The sequence below is a fragment of the Lithobates pipiens genome, unplaced genomic scaffold (genome assembly GCF_037356315.1).
Source record: "Lithobates pipiens isolate NorthernLeopardFrog02 unplaced genomic scaffold, aLitPip1_a1.2 Scaffold_22, whole genome shotgun sequence".
Taxonomy (NCBI): domain Eukaryota; kingdom Metazoa; phylum Chordata; class Amphibia; order Anura; family Ranidae; genus Lithobates; species Lithobates pipiens.
Genome location: NW_027507784.1, coordinates 29,692,531 through 29,709,252, shown reverse-complemented (window position 1 = coordinate 29,709,252; position 16,722 = coordinate 29,692,531). Strand labels below are relative to the sequence as shown.

Below are 16,722 nucleotides of genomic sequence, written 5' to 3'. Positions count from 1 at the left end.
AAGAAGCCGGCTTTCAGCTGCTGCAGAAAAAGCCATACAGTGGTTCGGTTCCAGTAATTGGTCCCTCCACTGCATTGATCACCCTCCCGCTGGTCACATCTGATTCACCTTGCTGGCCCGGGCCCCATACAGGAGGTTAGGTCTTACCACCTTATCCACGGCTCTGGAAGGCAGGAGATATGAATCCATGCCCGAGGTTTCAGTGCTGACAGCACAGAGACAGCTCTCAGTTTCTAGAGCATGATCAGGAGCCAGAGAAAGGGCTTTCTGATCATGTGACCACTGCAACAGCCAGTCTTTGGTCTGGCATTCTTTTGAGGTTTTTTTTTTAGGAGCATATGAAAGAGTGAGAGGGGAGGAGCATATGAAAGTGAGAGGGGAGGAGCATATGAAAGAGTGAGAGGGGAGGGGCATATGAAAGAGTGAGAGGGGAGGGGCATATGAGAGCGAGAGGGGAGGGGAATATGAGAGCGAGAGGGGAGGGGCATATGAGAGCGAGAGGGGAGGGGCATATGAGAGCGAGAGGGGAGGAGCACATGAAAGCGAAAGGGGAGGAGCACATGAAAGAGTGAGAGGGGAGGGGCATATGAAAGAGTGAGAGGGGAGGGGCATATGAAAGAGTTAGATGGGCACATGAAAGAGTGAGAGGGGAGGGGCATATGAGAGCGAGAGGGGAGGGGCATATGAGAGCGAGAGGGGAGGGGCATATGAAAGTGTGAGGGGAGGGACATATGAGAGTGAGAGGGGAGGGGCATATGAAAGAGTGAGAGGGGAGGAGCATATGAAAGAGTGAGAGGGGCACATGTAAGAGAGAGAGGGGAGGAACATATGAAAGAGTGAGAGAGGAGGGGCATGTGAACGAGGGGAGGGGCATGTGAAAGAGGGGAGGGGCATATGAAAGAGGGGAGGAGCACATGAAAGAGGGGAGGAGCACATGAAAGAGGGGAGGAGCACATGAAAGAGGGGAGGAGCATAGTTGGCAGTGTAGGCCATGTTTAAGTTGCGAAACGCGACCACACAGCGTTAATCGCGGTGGAGCATGGTCCCGATTCATCTCCCAAGGGTCTACTGTCCGCATCCAGCATGGAGGCTGGGCAGAGAGGGTGCCCTTGGGTAGGTCTGGCATACGCATTGAACAATTCACGCATAGAAACCTGTGGAGTCCATTACTAGAAAAATACAAAACTGAATCCAGAAAAAAAAAATGTTACATTGTAAAAATACAGTATGTATCCAGCCTGACAAAACCCCCATCATTATTCTGTTGGGATGCTGGTTACCTGAAGAATGGATCTCCATGGATATTTGGACCCACGACCTCCATACTGCTGGTGTAGACCAGATATTGGATGCCTTCCTCCTCGCATGCCTTCAGGACATTCTCCGTTCCTGCAAAGCCAAAAGGATTGACAGTCAGATGACAGCAAGGAGAATGCTATAGTAAGGGTAGATTGAGTCATATGGGTGACATGGACAAGGTCACCCAGTTTGACAAATATGTCTAAAATGACTACATTAGAAGGATTTTCCTGTAAAACTGGTCACACTGACCTAAGCCCCTGTAAACTATATAAATTTGTACAGCCTCCACCTCTTATTAGGATTGCCAGCCATCAAGCCCATCAATCATAAGAGTTACAGTACATATGTAACATCAGAGCTACAGAGTCTTGCGACTCCTCCGAGCAATGCCTCTGAACCCCCTTGGCAATTTTGCTGTTAGATTTACCCCAAGTGTTGAAAGATGTAAAGGACAAGAAGACAATTCTGAAATTTTAGGAAAGATGGTGTCAGTGGATGGTGCCGTAGACACTGACCCAGCAGTGTGGACATTGACCTCGTTATGACCAACTGAGCTGCCCAGGCCTCGTCTTGCATATAACCAAAATCCAAAGACTCAAGGCAAACATTTTTGATTAGAACACCCGTTGGGTGAAAAAGGGATCTAAAAAATATTTGGCGCGCGTCGGTTGCGGGCACGAAGCGGCACCTCCCTGAAATGAGTTTTTTTATACACATGCGAGAAGCAGAAAAGTGAGGAGTTACAGTAATCTCCGTCTCCATGGCTCAAGTATTTATAGGAAGTTTCCTCCCTACATGTGGACAGAATGAATTAGCTGACAACTATATCAAATTAAAAACAGGAAAACGCCCTCTGACTATATAAAATATCCGTGGGTATGGAAAATTTCTATTTCCCCACATCAAAGGATATTGAGCTGTATATTACACTCTCCATCTGTCACCTATCTACACACCGACTAGCCATAACATCATACCCACTGATAGGTAAAATGAATACCATTGATTATCTCCTTGCCAGGGCATAGGAAGGTCAGTGGGATATATTAGGCAGCAAGTAAACATGTTGTCCTTGAAGTTGATGTTTTGAAAGCATAAAAAATGGGCATCACAGTTTGTTGTTTGTAGCACCCTGATGGTTAGGAAGGGTTGCTAGTAAATTTACCTGCCAGGTATAGTTGCCTTGGTCAATTGTTCCAATTGTTCAATTGATTCCACCCTAATTCTGGAATTGCTGCACTTCTCTCTTCTGTCACTAGATGGCCGGGTATCTGGTGGTATTAGATAAGACCAGGCACCCTGCACAAAGAGGGCAGAATTGTAGGAGGGGCTCCACCTACTACAGGCTGCCTGCGTGAAACTACAGGAGGGGGCGGAGACTAGACCAGTCACCCTGTAAAAGGAGAGAGAGCATAGGTGTAGGAGGGGGCCCACAGGCTCCACCCACTACAGGCTGCCTGCAGAAAACCACAGGAAAACACACCTCCAAGGCAACCACTGCCTTGCTAAAGAAGCTGAGGGTAAAGGTGATGGACTGGCCAAGCATGTCTCCAGACCTAAACCCTATTGATCATCTGTGGGACATCCTCAAACGGAAGGCGGAGGAGCGCAAGGTCTCCAACATCCACCAGCTCTGTGATGTCATCATGGGGGAGGGGAAGAGGACTCCAGTGGTGACCTGTGAAGCTCTGGTGACCTCCATGCCCAAGAAGGTTAAGGCAGTGCTGGAAAATAATGGTGGCCACACAAAATATTGACACTTTGGGCCCAATTTGGACATTTTCACTTAGGGGTGTACTCACTTTTGTTGCCAGCGGTTTAGACATTAATGTCCATCACCTTTACCTTCAGCTTCTTTAGCAAGGCAGTGGTCATCTTGGACGTGTGTTTGGGGTCGTTATCGTGTTGGGATACTGCCCTACGGCTCAGTCTCCGAAGGGAGGGGCTCATGCTCCGCTTCAGTATGTAACACACCCGCTCCCCATTCACACCTGAGACCTTGTAACACTAACGAGACACATGAGGGAAAATGGCTAATTGGGCCCAACTTGGACATTTTCACTTAGGGGTGTGCTCACTTTTGTTCCCAGCGGTTTAGACATTAACGGCTGTGTGTTTAATTATTTTGAGGGGACAGCAAATTGACACTGTTATACAAGCTGTACACTCACTACTTTACATTGTAGACAAGTGTCATTTCTTCAGTGTTGTCACATGAAAGGATAGAAGAAAAGATTTACAAAAATGTGAGGGGTGTACCAGGGGCGGATCCAGGGGGGGGGCAACGGGTCAATTGCCCCCTCCGAGAATACTGGCAGCTGATGACAGCAAAGCCGGTTCCGCGGGTCCAATCGCGGCCGGTTCCGCAGGTACCAGCGGGCCGGTTCCGTGGGTCCAATCGCGGCCGGTTCCGCGGGTACCAGCGGGCCGGTTCCGCGGGTCCAATCGCGGTCAGTTCCGCGGGTACCCGCGCTGAGTGGATGGGTGAGGGGGGGGCAGCTGGGCAGCTTAGGAGGGCTGCTGGCCAATCAGGAAGCCAGCAGGCAGGGGAGCAGGGAGATAACATCATCTCTCACTGCCCTGCATCCCTCCAGTCCTGCCCTCACTGTGTAGGAAGCTGTGTGCAGCAGAGAGATTGCATCATCTCTCTGCTGCCTATCTTCACTCTGGGACCCAACAAAAGACCACCTTAGCAGAAAAGTGACACAGTAGGTGACAATCCGCAATGTGTGGCAGGCTTCGTGGCAAGTGGCAATCCGCAATGTGTGGCAGACTACGTGGCAAGTGGCAATCCGCAATGTGTGGCAGACTACGTGGCAAGTGGCAATCCACAATGTGTGGCAGACTACGTGGCAAGTGGCAATCCGCAATGTGTGGCAGACTACGTGGCAAGTGGCAATCCGCAATGTGTGGCAGACTACGTGGCAAGTGGCAATTCGCAATGTGTGGCAGGTGACGTGGCAAGTGACAATCCGCAATGTGTGGCAGGTGACCTGGCAAGTGACAATCCGCAATGTGTGGCAGGTGATGTGGCAAGTGACAATCCGCAATGTGTGGCAGGTGATGTGGCAAGCGACAATCCGCAATGTGTGGCAGGTGACGTGGCAAGTGGAAATCCGCAATGTGTGGCAGGTGACGTGGCAAGTGACAATCCGCAATGTGTGGCAGGTGATGTGGCAAGCGACAATCCGCAATGTGTGGCAGGTGACGTGGCAAGTGGAAATCCGCAATGTGTGGCAGGTGATGTGGCAAGTGACAATCCGCAATGTGTGGCAGGCTACGTGGCAAGTGGCAATCCGCAATGTGTGGCAGGCAACGTGGCAAGTGACAATCCGCAATGTGTGGCAGGTGACGTGGCAAGTGACAATCCGCAATGTGTGGCAGGTGACGTGGCAAGTGACAATCCGCAATGTGTGGCAGGCTACGTGGCAAGTGGCAATCCGCAATGTGTGGCAGGTGACGTGGCAAGTGACAATCCGCAATGTGTGGCAGGCTACGTGGCAAGTGGCAATCCGCAATGTGTGGCAGGCTACGTGGCAAGTGACAATCCGCAATGTGTGGCAGGTGACGTGGCAAGTGGCAATCCGCAATGTGTGGCAGGCAACGTGGCAAGTGACAATCCGCAATGTGTGGCAGGTGACGTGGCAAGTGACAATCCCCAATGTGTGGCAGGTGACGTGGCAAGTGGCAATCCGCAATGTGTGGCAGGCTACGTGGCAATCCGCATCTGGTGGCAGGCGACGTGGCAAGTGACAATCCGCAATGTGTGGCAGGTGACGTGGCAAGTGACAATCCGCAATGTGTGGCAGGTGACGTGGCAAGTGACAATCCGCAATGTGTGGCAGGTGACGTGGCAAGTGACAATCCACATTTGGTGGCAGGCAACATGGCAAGTGACATCCTCAGGGCTCCCACTGATTCTGCATTATGGTGAGATGAACCATTTAATTTTATATTACAATGTATTAATAGAAATAATGCGCTTCAATCATCCTGACACCATAACAACCATGGTGCCGTAATGATTGAAGCGCAAATACCAGCCATTTCCCATATAAATTGCCCCCAAAAAAACATATTTTATAGCAGTGCCCCTCCCGAGACTAGACTCTGGATCCGCCCCTGGGGTGTACTGACTTTTGTGAGATACTGTGTATATATACTAAATATATATCTCTTTATGTTCTGCATGCGGATAGTCCATGGACTGATAGTACGGCTCTGCCAGATGTGCTATGTTTGCTCCTGGACACGTGCAGCGATTTTTATTTTGTTTATATTTCTTTGTTCAGCCTTGTTAACTAAGAAATCTATGTAACCATCTCCTGACCCTCATTTATAAGAAGTCGCTCGTGTCAAACAAGAAGTGCATTGATACATTACAACTGTATATGTACAGTGCTCATCATAAATGAGTACACCCCTTTTACAAAAGTTAGATTTTAATCAATATCTCAATGAACACAAGAACAATTTCCAACTTTTTAACAAAACTGAGTTTTATCGAACATTTGTTTAGCTCATTACATGAAAGTAAGTTTAATAATATAACTTAGATTACAACATCTTCACTTTTACTCAAATTAGTTGATGCAAAAATAAATACACCCCCAAAAAAAAACTACTCCATCTAGTATTTTGTATGACCTCCATGATTTGTATGGCCAGCACCAAGTCTTCTAGGCATGGAATCAGTGGCGCAACTAGAACCTTCAGGGCTCCGATGCAGGAAACCTTGGAGGGCCCCCCCCCCCGACCTCCGGACAGGGCTCTTTTCTCCGAGCCCGATGGTGGAACACCAGGGCCCAGTCCCAAGTGGGTGGCCGCATATAAAGGAACCGATTTAAAAAACATAAATTAAAGCCACTGTGCCCATCAAACGCCACCACTGTACCATCAAATGTCACCGCTGTGCCCATCAAATGCTGCCAGTGTACCCATCAAATGCTGCCACTGTGCCCATCAAATGCTGCCACTGTGCCCATCAAACGCCACCACTGTACCATCAAATGTCACCGCTGTGCCCATCAAACTCTGCCGCTGTGCCCATCAAATGCTGCCAGTGTACCCATCAAATGCTGCCACTGTGCCCATCAAATGCTGCCACTGTGCCCATCAAATGCCGCCACTGTGAATCCCCACCACCCGCTCGCTGTCTGCTCGCCACTTACCCTGTCTTGGTGGGGCAGCGGGTAACGGTCTCCTGCCATCCTCATCTCCTGTCCTCTCCTCCTGATAGGCGTCCAATAGCTGCGCCTATCGTTTCAGCCAATCAGGTGATGGGTAACAGACCCGCACACCTGATTGGTGGAGAGGCGGTTCAGTGTTAGGAAAGTGAATATTAATTCACTTTTCTAACACACCTGGGTAGACTGTGAGCGTCAAGCATGGCGCTCGCAGTTCACCTATTTTGAAGCCTATTAGAGCCCATGACTCTAATCAAGTGCTGCAAAAACACCCCCCGCCGCTGTAATTCAGGCGCCCGACACCTCAAAAGGGACCAGACACCTATATGGGGGTGGCAGCGGTGGCCATGGATAGATTCATGCTATGCTATGGATGAATCTATCCATTGGTCATAGAGGGTGTGGCTGGAGAGAGGGGGTGGCACCATTGCACCCCCGCCACTGATAAACACATGCACATTCATATGCATACATGCACACTCACATACATGTGCACACACACATGCATACATACACATACATATATGAACACACACACACATACAAGCATGCTCACACACATGCATGCTCACACACAAGCATGCTCACACACGCACACACAAGCATGCTCACACACGCACACACAAGCATGCTCACACACACACATACGCACATACAAGCATGCTCACACACATGCATGCTCACACGCATGCATGCTCACACACACACACACACACACACACACACACACACAAGCATGCTCACACGCACATACATACAAGCATGCTCACACGCACATACATACAAGCATGCTCACACGCACATACATACAAGCATGCTCACACGCACATACAAGCATGCTCACACGCACGCACATACAAGCATGCTCACACACACGCACATACAAGCATGCTCACACGCACACACATACAAGCATGCTCACACATACACGCACACACATACAAGCATGCTCACACATACACGCACACACATACAAGCATGCTCACACACACACATATAAACACAAATGCAGTAGATAGTCTTATAAAAAAAAAAAACGGTAGACATTTACAGTACCTTGGCTCTTCCTGCCGGGTACTGCACTGTAGGGGGAGACAAAGAGCACACACTTTACCCTAATGTGAGGAGCTCCCGCACAGAGCCAATTTCAGTTCGGCTGATGATAGAGGAGCTCCTCTCAGCCTCCCCTCCTACGGAAGAGTACAGGGGGCCTGAGGGCCCCCTGCAGCAAGGGGCCTGGTCGCCATGGCGATCTTGGCGACCCCTATAATTCCGCCACTGCATGGAATGAACAAGTTGGTGACATATTGCAACATCGATCTTTTTCCATTCTTCAAGGACGATCTCCTTTGGAGCCTGGATGATGGATGGAAAGTGTTGCTTAACTTGTCTCTTCAGAATTCCCCGTAGGTGTACAATTGGGTTCAAATCAGGAGACATACTTGGCCACTGAATCACTTACATCCTGTTCTTCTGAAATGCAACAGTGGCCTTCAGGTGCATCTCTTAAAATTAGAATATCATCAAAAAGTTCAAGTATTTAAGTAATTTAATAGCAAAACTCGTATTTGTTTATATATCCGTTACACACAGAGTGAAATATTTCAAGCATTTCTTTCTTTTACTTTAGAGGATTACAGCTTACAGCTCGTGAAAACCCGAAATGTAATATCTCAGAAAGTTTGATTACATAAGGATTTTTAATACAGGAATGTTGGCTTACTGAATAGTCTGTCCATGTACAGTATAGGATGCACTCAATACTTGGTCGGGGCTCCTTTTGCATGAATTACGACATCATTGTGGCGTGCCATGGAGGTGATCAGCCTCCATGGCACGCCAGGAAGCCCAGGTTGCTTTGATAGCGGCCTTCAGAATGTCTGCATTGTTGTGCCTGGTGTCTCATCTTCCTCTTCCATAGAATCTCTATGGGTCAGGCGAGTTTGCTGGCCAATGAAGCACAGCGATACCGTGATCATTAAACCAGGTATTGGTAGTTTTGACAGTGTGGGCGGTGCCAAGTCCTGCTGGGAAATGAAATCAGCTTCTCCATAAAGCTGGTCAGCAGAGGGAAGCATGAAGTGCTCTAGAATGTCCTGGTAGAAGGTTGCGCTGACGTTGGACTTGATAAAACACAGAGGACCAACACCAGCAGATGACACGACTCCCCACATCATCACTGACTGTGGAAACTTCACACCTAACCTCATGCAACTTGGATTCTGTGCCTCTACACTCTTCCTCCAGACTCCGGGACCACGATTTCCAAATGTAATGCAACATTTTTCAAGTAAACCAACATTTCTGTATTAAAAATCCTTTTTTTTTTATTGGTTTTATGTAATAATCTCATCTTCTGGAGATACTGAATTTTGGGTTTTCACTCGCTGCAAGCCTTAAATCATCAACATTAAAAGAAAGAAATACTTGAAATATATCACTTTTTGATGATATTCTAATTTTACGAGACGCACCTGTAGATGTGTGTTTTGGATTATGGTCATGTTGGAAAATGATACAATGACCAATGGTACGGAGTGATGGTAGCATCTTCTCTTTCAATATAGAGCAGTACATCTGGGAATTCAGGATACCATCAATGAAATGCAGTTCCTCCGACACCAGCAGCCCCACAGAAGGACACGGCCACCACCATGTTTCACTGTAGGTACCATGCATTTTTCTTTGCACTCCTCACGTTTGTGACGCCATACAGTTTTGAAGCCATCAGTTCCAAAAACATTTATCCTGGTCTCATCACTCCAGAGTACAGAGCCCCAGTATTCATCCTCTTTTTCAGCATGGGCCCTGACAAATTCTAGGCAGGCTTTTTTTCTGCAAGGAGAGGCTTCCTTCGTGGACAACACCCATGTCATTCCCCTGCGGTGTACGCCGTATTGTATCATGGCAAACAATCACCCCAGTTTGGCTTTCTACTTCTTTAGCCAACTGCAGTGAACTTGCACAGCAATTTTCTTCAACCCTTCTCATTAAACGCTCCCGTCGAGGTGTTAAAGTGATTATAAAGTCTTGGGGTTTTTTTTTATAATAATAACAAACATGTTATACTTTCCTGCTCTGTTGCAGTGGATTTGCACAGAGCAGCCCAGTTCCTCCTCTTCTCGGGTCCCTCTTCGTGATCCTGGCCCCTCCCTCCTGCTCAGTGCCCCCCACAGCAAGCAGATATGGGGGGCACCCGGGCCGTGTCACAGCTCCCTGTTGTCATGGTAATGCAATAGTTTGTCTGCTTACCTGTTCCCATGTGTATCTAGAGACCAGCTGACCATCACCTGTCTGCTTTTGTATCCATCCTCTGTCATGGCTCCACCCTAGCTCCTATCAGGGAGCTCTATATTAACCTGTGCACTGCAGGCCAGCCCTGCTGATCAACCTTTGTGTGTTATCTTCACGTTTCCTGCCGTGTGCTTTTCTACTGTTTTCCGTTACCGACTTTGGCGTGTCCTTGACTATCCCTGTTTGCCTGTGATCCTGACCATTTGACGTGTCCCTGACTATTCCTGTCTGCTTGTGGCCCCGACCTTGGCTTTGTCCCTCACCATCCCTATCCTCCTGTTGCCTACTGTGTGTGTGAGCTGGGGGACACTGGGGGCGCGACCTGGAGCCAGTTGCAGCCAAGTCCATCCTCACCACTAGAGGCGCTGGTGAACACTTGCTGGCTCTTAGACTCCGCGCCCCAGGGAATCTTAAGCTCTAACCCCAGTGGGATCTGTCCCCCGTCTGCAGCAGTCAGCCGTAGGGTCCACAACCTTGCGGTGCACTCCTGATCCCTACGGTGTGCACCTGCCACCTCGCCTCAAGGTGACCTGACACCTGTGTCCATTCAGACATGGAGACCTGTCCCTGCCCCACCCCCTCTCTCCCCTGATTGGCTAGCCGACTTTGATTGACAGCAGTGGCAGTCAAGGGCACCGTTGCTGCGTCTTAGCCAATCAGGAGGGAGAATCTTGGATGGCTGAGACACTCGTGGAGATTGCAGGACAGAGAGGGACCTCAGGTAGGTATTAGGGGGGGGGGGGGTTGTTGCATATAGAAGACTTTTTATCTTAATGCATAGAATGTATTAAGATAAAAAAGAAACTTCTGGCTTTACAATCCCTTTAACGTCTGCGGACGGCCTGGACGTCCCTGAGATGGTCGCAGGTCCATCTTTGTCACATTTTTGTATCACTTTTGCTCCAGTATTGTGAATGATAAGTAAAGCTTTGCTGATCTTCTTGCAGCCTTCACCTTTCTTGTGTAAAGAAATTAGTATTTTGTAGTATGGAGTCCCATAGAAAATGTTGATTCTGAAAGGAAAGGAAAGGTTTTCTGACAAATCTGTTGGGGTGAACTCATTTATGCTGAGCGCTGTACATAAATATTGGAGATGAAGAAAGGGAAAGGTCACGTAATGTGGATCAGAGGTCTCCAAACTTTCCAGCTTCTCTAATGTCCTTCAGACTTTAAGGAGACTGGACTATAGCCATTGGTTAGTAGAAATTGTCCTGGTGTCAGTGGGAGGAAACACATCTTTGGTATTGGGGGGAGGAAAGAGCCACATCTTTGGTGTAAGTGGGAGGAATAGTACCCCACCATTGGTGTCAGTGGGAGGAATAGTGCCCCATCTTTGGCTTCAGTGGGAGGAATAGTGCCCCATCTTTGGTGTCAGTGGGAGGAATAGTGCCCCATTTTTGGTGTCAGTGGGAGGAATAGTGCCTCATCTTTGGTGTCAGTGGGAGGAATAGTGCCCCATCTTTGGTGTCAGTGGGAGGAATAGTGCCTCATCTTTGGTGTCAGTGGGAGGAATAGTACCCCACCATTGGCTTCAGTGGGAGGAATAGTGCCCCATCTTTGGTGTCAGTGGGAGGAATAGTGCCCCATCTTTGGCGTCAGTGGGAGGAATAGTACCCCACCCATTGGTGTCAGTGGGAGGAATAGTACCCCACCATTGGTGTCAGTGGGAGGAATAGTGCCCCATCATTGGTGTCAGTGGGAGGAATAGGGCCTCATCTTTGGTGTCAGTGGGAGGAATAGTGCCTCATCATTGGTGTCAGTGGGAGAAATAGTGTCCCATCTTTGGTGTCAGTCAGAGGAATTGTGCCCCATTGTTGCTGTCAGTGGGCAGAAAAGAACCCCATCATTGGTATCAGTTTGAAGAATAGTGCCCTATTGTTGTAGTGTAGTTGTTGTTGCAGAGGATCATTATAACCTGCTATACCAAACTATTTATATAACAAGTATTTACATGTAGGTTCCTCCTTACATGTGGGAAGAGTTTATTAGCTGACAGTTGTATCAAACCAAAGCAGAAAATGCCCTCTGACCTTAGGTGTGCGCAGCCTATTGCATTAGGGTGTGCACCCCAAAGTTCAAACACACATGTGCAGTAGAGCAGTGGATGGTGTTGGTGTCAGATTTCCCAGTCCCTTTCTCAGTAGCTGCCATGGGGGTTAAGCAGGGGGAATCTGCATTGCACAGGGTGATTAGGGTGTGCCCAGGTACACCTGACACACCCTGTGCGCACACCTATGCCTCTGACTATATAGAATGTCCATGGATAGGGTAGAATTCCTATTTCCCCACATGGAAGGATATTGAGCTGTATGTATGAACTGCATTGTACATAGAATACTATGGAGTGACATACCGCAAACACTCCATTGTCCTGTGAAGGGTCATTCCACACACTGTGCTGTACACGGCATGCTATGGACACCACACTCTACACCAGCCTCTCTCAGCCAGGGTTCCTTCACAGTTTGATCGGGGGGGGGGGGGGGGGGGCACCTCCACTTCTCCCCCTGAATCGTATTTAAATGAAGTGACTAACAAGGAGTACATTGATTGGACGGTATGTATATACTGTATATACAGACAGAGAGTCATCTCCATCTGCGAGGCTCATTGTAAACTTATCACACAAGACTATTTATATGACAAGTATTTCTATGTTATTCCCTCCCTGGATGTGGGAAAAGGTTATCAGATGACTATCATGTCATACTAAGCCGGAAAACTCCCCCACTGTATAGAATGGAAAATTCCTATGTCCATCCATCTGCTTTGTGTGGATAGAGGAAGCAGATATGGAGAAAAAAATAAAAATAAAAAGATGTGGACGGCCATATATTGAAGCACGATATTCCATATCCATGTACTATACTGCAGAACTCCGCACCACGTATTACACACTCCGAGACACCATGTGCTATACACTGTGCTGTACATTACATACTTCAGAGAACTCCTTAGGAGAAAAGTACATTGTGTACCCTGGAATGCCACAAATTATACTCTGTACTGTACATACTGTATGCTGCACTGTACTGAACTACACAGCATTCAACTCTGTACCCTCTATACCTCTACACTCTGTACACGGTGCTGTGTATAGTATACCTCTTCACTCTGTACACTGTGCTGTGTATAGTATACCTCTCCACACTGTGCTGTACATATTATTCCTCTCCACACTGTACCCTGTGCTATATCTATTATTATACATCTTCACTCTGCACATTGTGCTGTAACATAATAATTCTCTCCATTTCATACACTGTGCTGTACATATTATACCCCCCCCCCCCCCCCGCCATTCTACATAATGTTCTGTATATTGTACCTCCATACTCGATACTTTATGCTGTATATAATATAATGCACCTCCCTATTCTGGACACTGTGCTGTACATCAGTGGTTCTCAGCCCTGTCCTCAAGTACCCCCAACAGGCCATGTTTGCAGGTTTTCCCTTATCTTGCACAGGCGCTTTAAATCAGAGAGCCAATTACTTGGTATTTTTGAACAGATATTTTATCTAAAAGTAATCCACAAGACATGTCCTGGTGGGGTTACTTGAGGACAGGTTTGAGAACCACTGCTGTACATAGTATGCCTCTTCACTCTATACACTGTGCTGTATATATTATACCTTTCCACGCTGTACACTGTGCTGTATATTATACCTTTCCACTCTATACACTGTGCTGTATATATTATACCTTTCCACTCTGTACACTGTGCTGTATATATTATACCTTTCCACTCTGTACACTGTGCTGTATATATTATACCTTTCCACGCTGTACACTGTGCTGTATATTATACCTTTCCACACTCTACTGTAAATATTATACCTTTGCACTCTGTACACTCTACTGTAAATATTATACCTTTGCACTCTGTACACTGTGCTGTATATATTATACCTTTGCACTCTGTACACTGTGCTGTACATAGTATAGCTCTCCACCTTGTACAGTGTTCTGTATATATTATACCTCCACACTCTGTACTTTGTGCTGTACATATTATATCTCTCCACTGTGCTGTACATAGTATAACTCTTCATTCTATACACGGTGCTGTACATAGTATAACTCTCCATTCTATACACTGTGCTGTACATAGTATAACTCTCCATTCTATACACTGTGCTGTACATAGTATAACTCTCCATTCTATACACTGTGCTGTACATAGTATAACTCTCCATTCTATACACTGTGCTGTACATAGTATAACTCTCCATTCTATACACTGTGCTGTACATAGTATAACTCTCCATTCTATACACTGTGCTGTACATAGTATAACGCTCCATTCTACACACTGTGCTGTACATAGTATAACCCTCCATTCTATACACTGTGCTGTACATAGTATAACCCTCCATTCTATACACTGTGCTGTACATAGTATAACTCTCCATTCTATACACTGTGCTGTACATAGTATAACGCTCCATTCTATACACTGTGCTGTACATAGTATAACCCTCCATTCTATACACTGTGCTGTACATAGTATAACCCTCCATTCTATACACTGTGCTGTACATAGTATAACCCTCCATTCTATACACTGTGCTGTACATAGTATAACGCTCCATTCTATACACTGTGCTGTACATAGTATAACTCTCCATTCTATACACTGTGCTGTACATAGTATAACTGTCCATTCTATACACTGTGCTGTACATAGTATAACTCTCCATTCTATACACTGTGCTGTACATAGTATAACCCTCCATTCTATACACTGTGCTGTACATAGTATAACGCTCCATTCTATACACTGTGCTGTACATAGTATAACTCTCCATTCTATACACTGTGCTGTACATAGTATAACTGTCCATTCTATACACTGTGCTGTACATAGTATAACTCTCCATTCTATACACTGTGCTGTACATAGTATAACTCTCCATTCTATACACTGCGCTGTACATAAAATGCCTCTCCACTCTGTACACTGTGCTGTACACAGTATACTCCTCCCAGACTGTTTAGGCCGGGGATACACATACAGAGAGTCTATCGGCCTGTGTCCTCTCCAAATGACTGGCTTCTTTCGAACGGCCTCATTGGAAAGACAGCATTCGTTCAGAGCATGTAGCCAATGGTTGCAGGGCTGCTCTGTGTATTCAGGCGGTGGGGGGGGGGGGGGGAGAGCCCCACAGTCAGACTACAATAGCACAGAAGGGGAGATCCCCGTGTCATGTGGATGTGGGGTTCTGACGGTTTTCCTCCTCCGGCCCTTTGATTGAAGGAAGTCATACAGTGCGTGTTTATCCAGCCTTAGATCTCCGGATCTTCATCCCATCCCAGGGCCGGGCACACATTTTCCTTCTATTTTTATTCCAGCCGCAGATGACAGGTTTATTATTTTCCTGCTGGCATGGCGCTCTGGAAATCCCCTCATTAAAAAGATGAACTTCAAATGTTTTCGGTTTATGTGCCTGGAGGAGGGGGGAGGGGACGGCATTCTAGAGAGTGGAGAAATCCCAATATATCCACCACAATCAGATGGAAGGAATGTGTAATGTACGGAGCCCAGCAACCAGAAGATCCATCAGAAAAAATAAATCACCCTTTACATAAACCCCCCCGGGGGGCGTACACGTACACATGACCGAATAAAGTTATATATTTCATGTAAAAAAAAAAAAAAAAACACCTCTAACTTGCCATGAATGAAAAACTGCAGCTACTAAGAAGAGTCAACTGACCCGGAACCCGTCTACGAAGCCCGGATCACACGGCGTCTGGTTATTGGGGGCTTTGATGGGGTTTCATGTCGTTAGAGATTGTAGTATATTGGTAAAACGGTGTAGACTAGGAGATTTTTATTTTTTATTTTTTTTACCAATGTAATAGAAGCAATGGGGTGTAGAGGAAGGTGGGCCTAGTATCCTCTTACCCCCCGGGTTCAAGGCTCTGCAGACTCTACTTAAACCCAAGTAAGAGTGCCTGATGGCAGGGGGCTTAGGAAGATCGGGGGTTCCAATGAGAAGGAACACTTGACTGCATTTTCTAGACAGTGACAAATATTATTTATCAGATGGGGCAACCAGGATGGAAAGTCCATAGAATCCATATAGCGATCATGGTGTGCTCCGATAATTACGATTGCATTCCTCTGTATCAGGTTCTCCAGACTTTCTAAACAAAAAGGGCCAGTTTACTGTCCTGCAGACTTTAGGCAGAGCCAGATTGTGATAAGTGGGAGTGGAAATTGGCCCAGCGTCAGTGGAAGTAAACAATGCCCCATAAATGGTTTTAGTATAAGAAATAATGCCCTATTGTTGGGTTAGGAGGAATAGCATTAGTATCAGTGGGTGGAAAAATGCCCCACCATTGGCATCAGTGGGAAGAATAGTGAGCCATTATAGCAGTGGGAAGAATAGTGAGCCATTATAGCAGTGGGAAGAATAGTGAGCCATTATAGCAGTGGGAGGAATAGCACCTCATCATTGGCGTCAGTGGGAGGAAAAGCACCCCCGTCATTGGCGTCAGAGGGAGGAAAAGCACCCCCGTCATTGGCGTCAGAGGGAGGAAAAGCACCCCCGTCATTGGCGTCAGAGGGAGGAAAAGCACCCCCGTCATTGGCGTCAGTGGGAGGAAAAGCACCCCCGTCATTGGCGTCAGTGGGAGGAAAAGCACCCCCGTCATTGGCGTCAGTGGGAGGAAAAGCACCCCCGTCATTGGCGTCAGTGGGAGGAATGGCACCCCGTCATTGGCGTCAGTGGGAGGAATGGCACCCCGTCATTGGCGTCAGTGGGAGGAATGGCACACCGTCATTGGCGTCAGTGGGAGGAATGGCACCCCGTCAGTGGGAGGAATGGCACCCCGTCATTGGCGTCAGTGGGAGGAATGGCACCCCGTCATTGGCGTCAGTGGGAGGAATGGCACCCCGTCATTGGCGTCAGTGGGAGGAATGGCACCTCG

General features: G+C 47.4%; 1 protein-coding gene across 3 annotated transcripts in view; it reads right to left on the bottom strand.

The window, feature by feature from the left end:
• HSD3B7 (hydroxy-delta-5-steroid dehydrogenase, 3 beta- and steroid delta-isomerase 7) overlaps window positions 1-16,722 on the bottom strand; it is a 121,712-nt gene that overhangs the window by 14,577 nt on the left and 90,413 nt on the right. For all 3 annotated transcript variants that reach the window (XM_077447225.1, XM_077447226.1, XM_077447227.1), the window contains exon 4: window positions 1,281-1,389. In XM_077447225.1, the coding sequence (XP_077303351.1) occupies window positions 1,281-1,389 (109 nt within the window). The remainder of the gene's footprint in view (window positions 1-1,280; window positions 1,390-16,722) is intronic.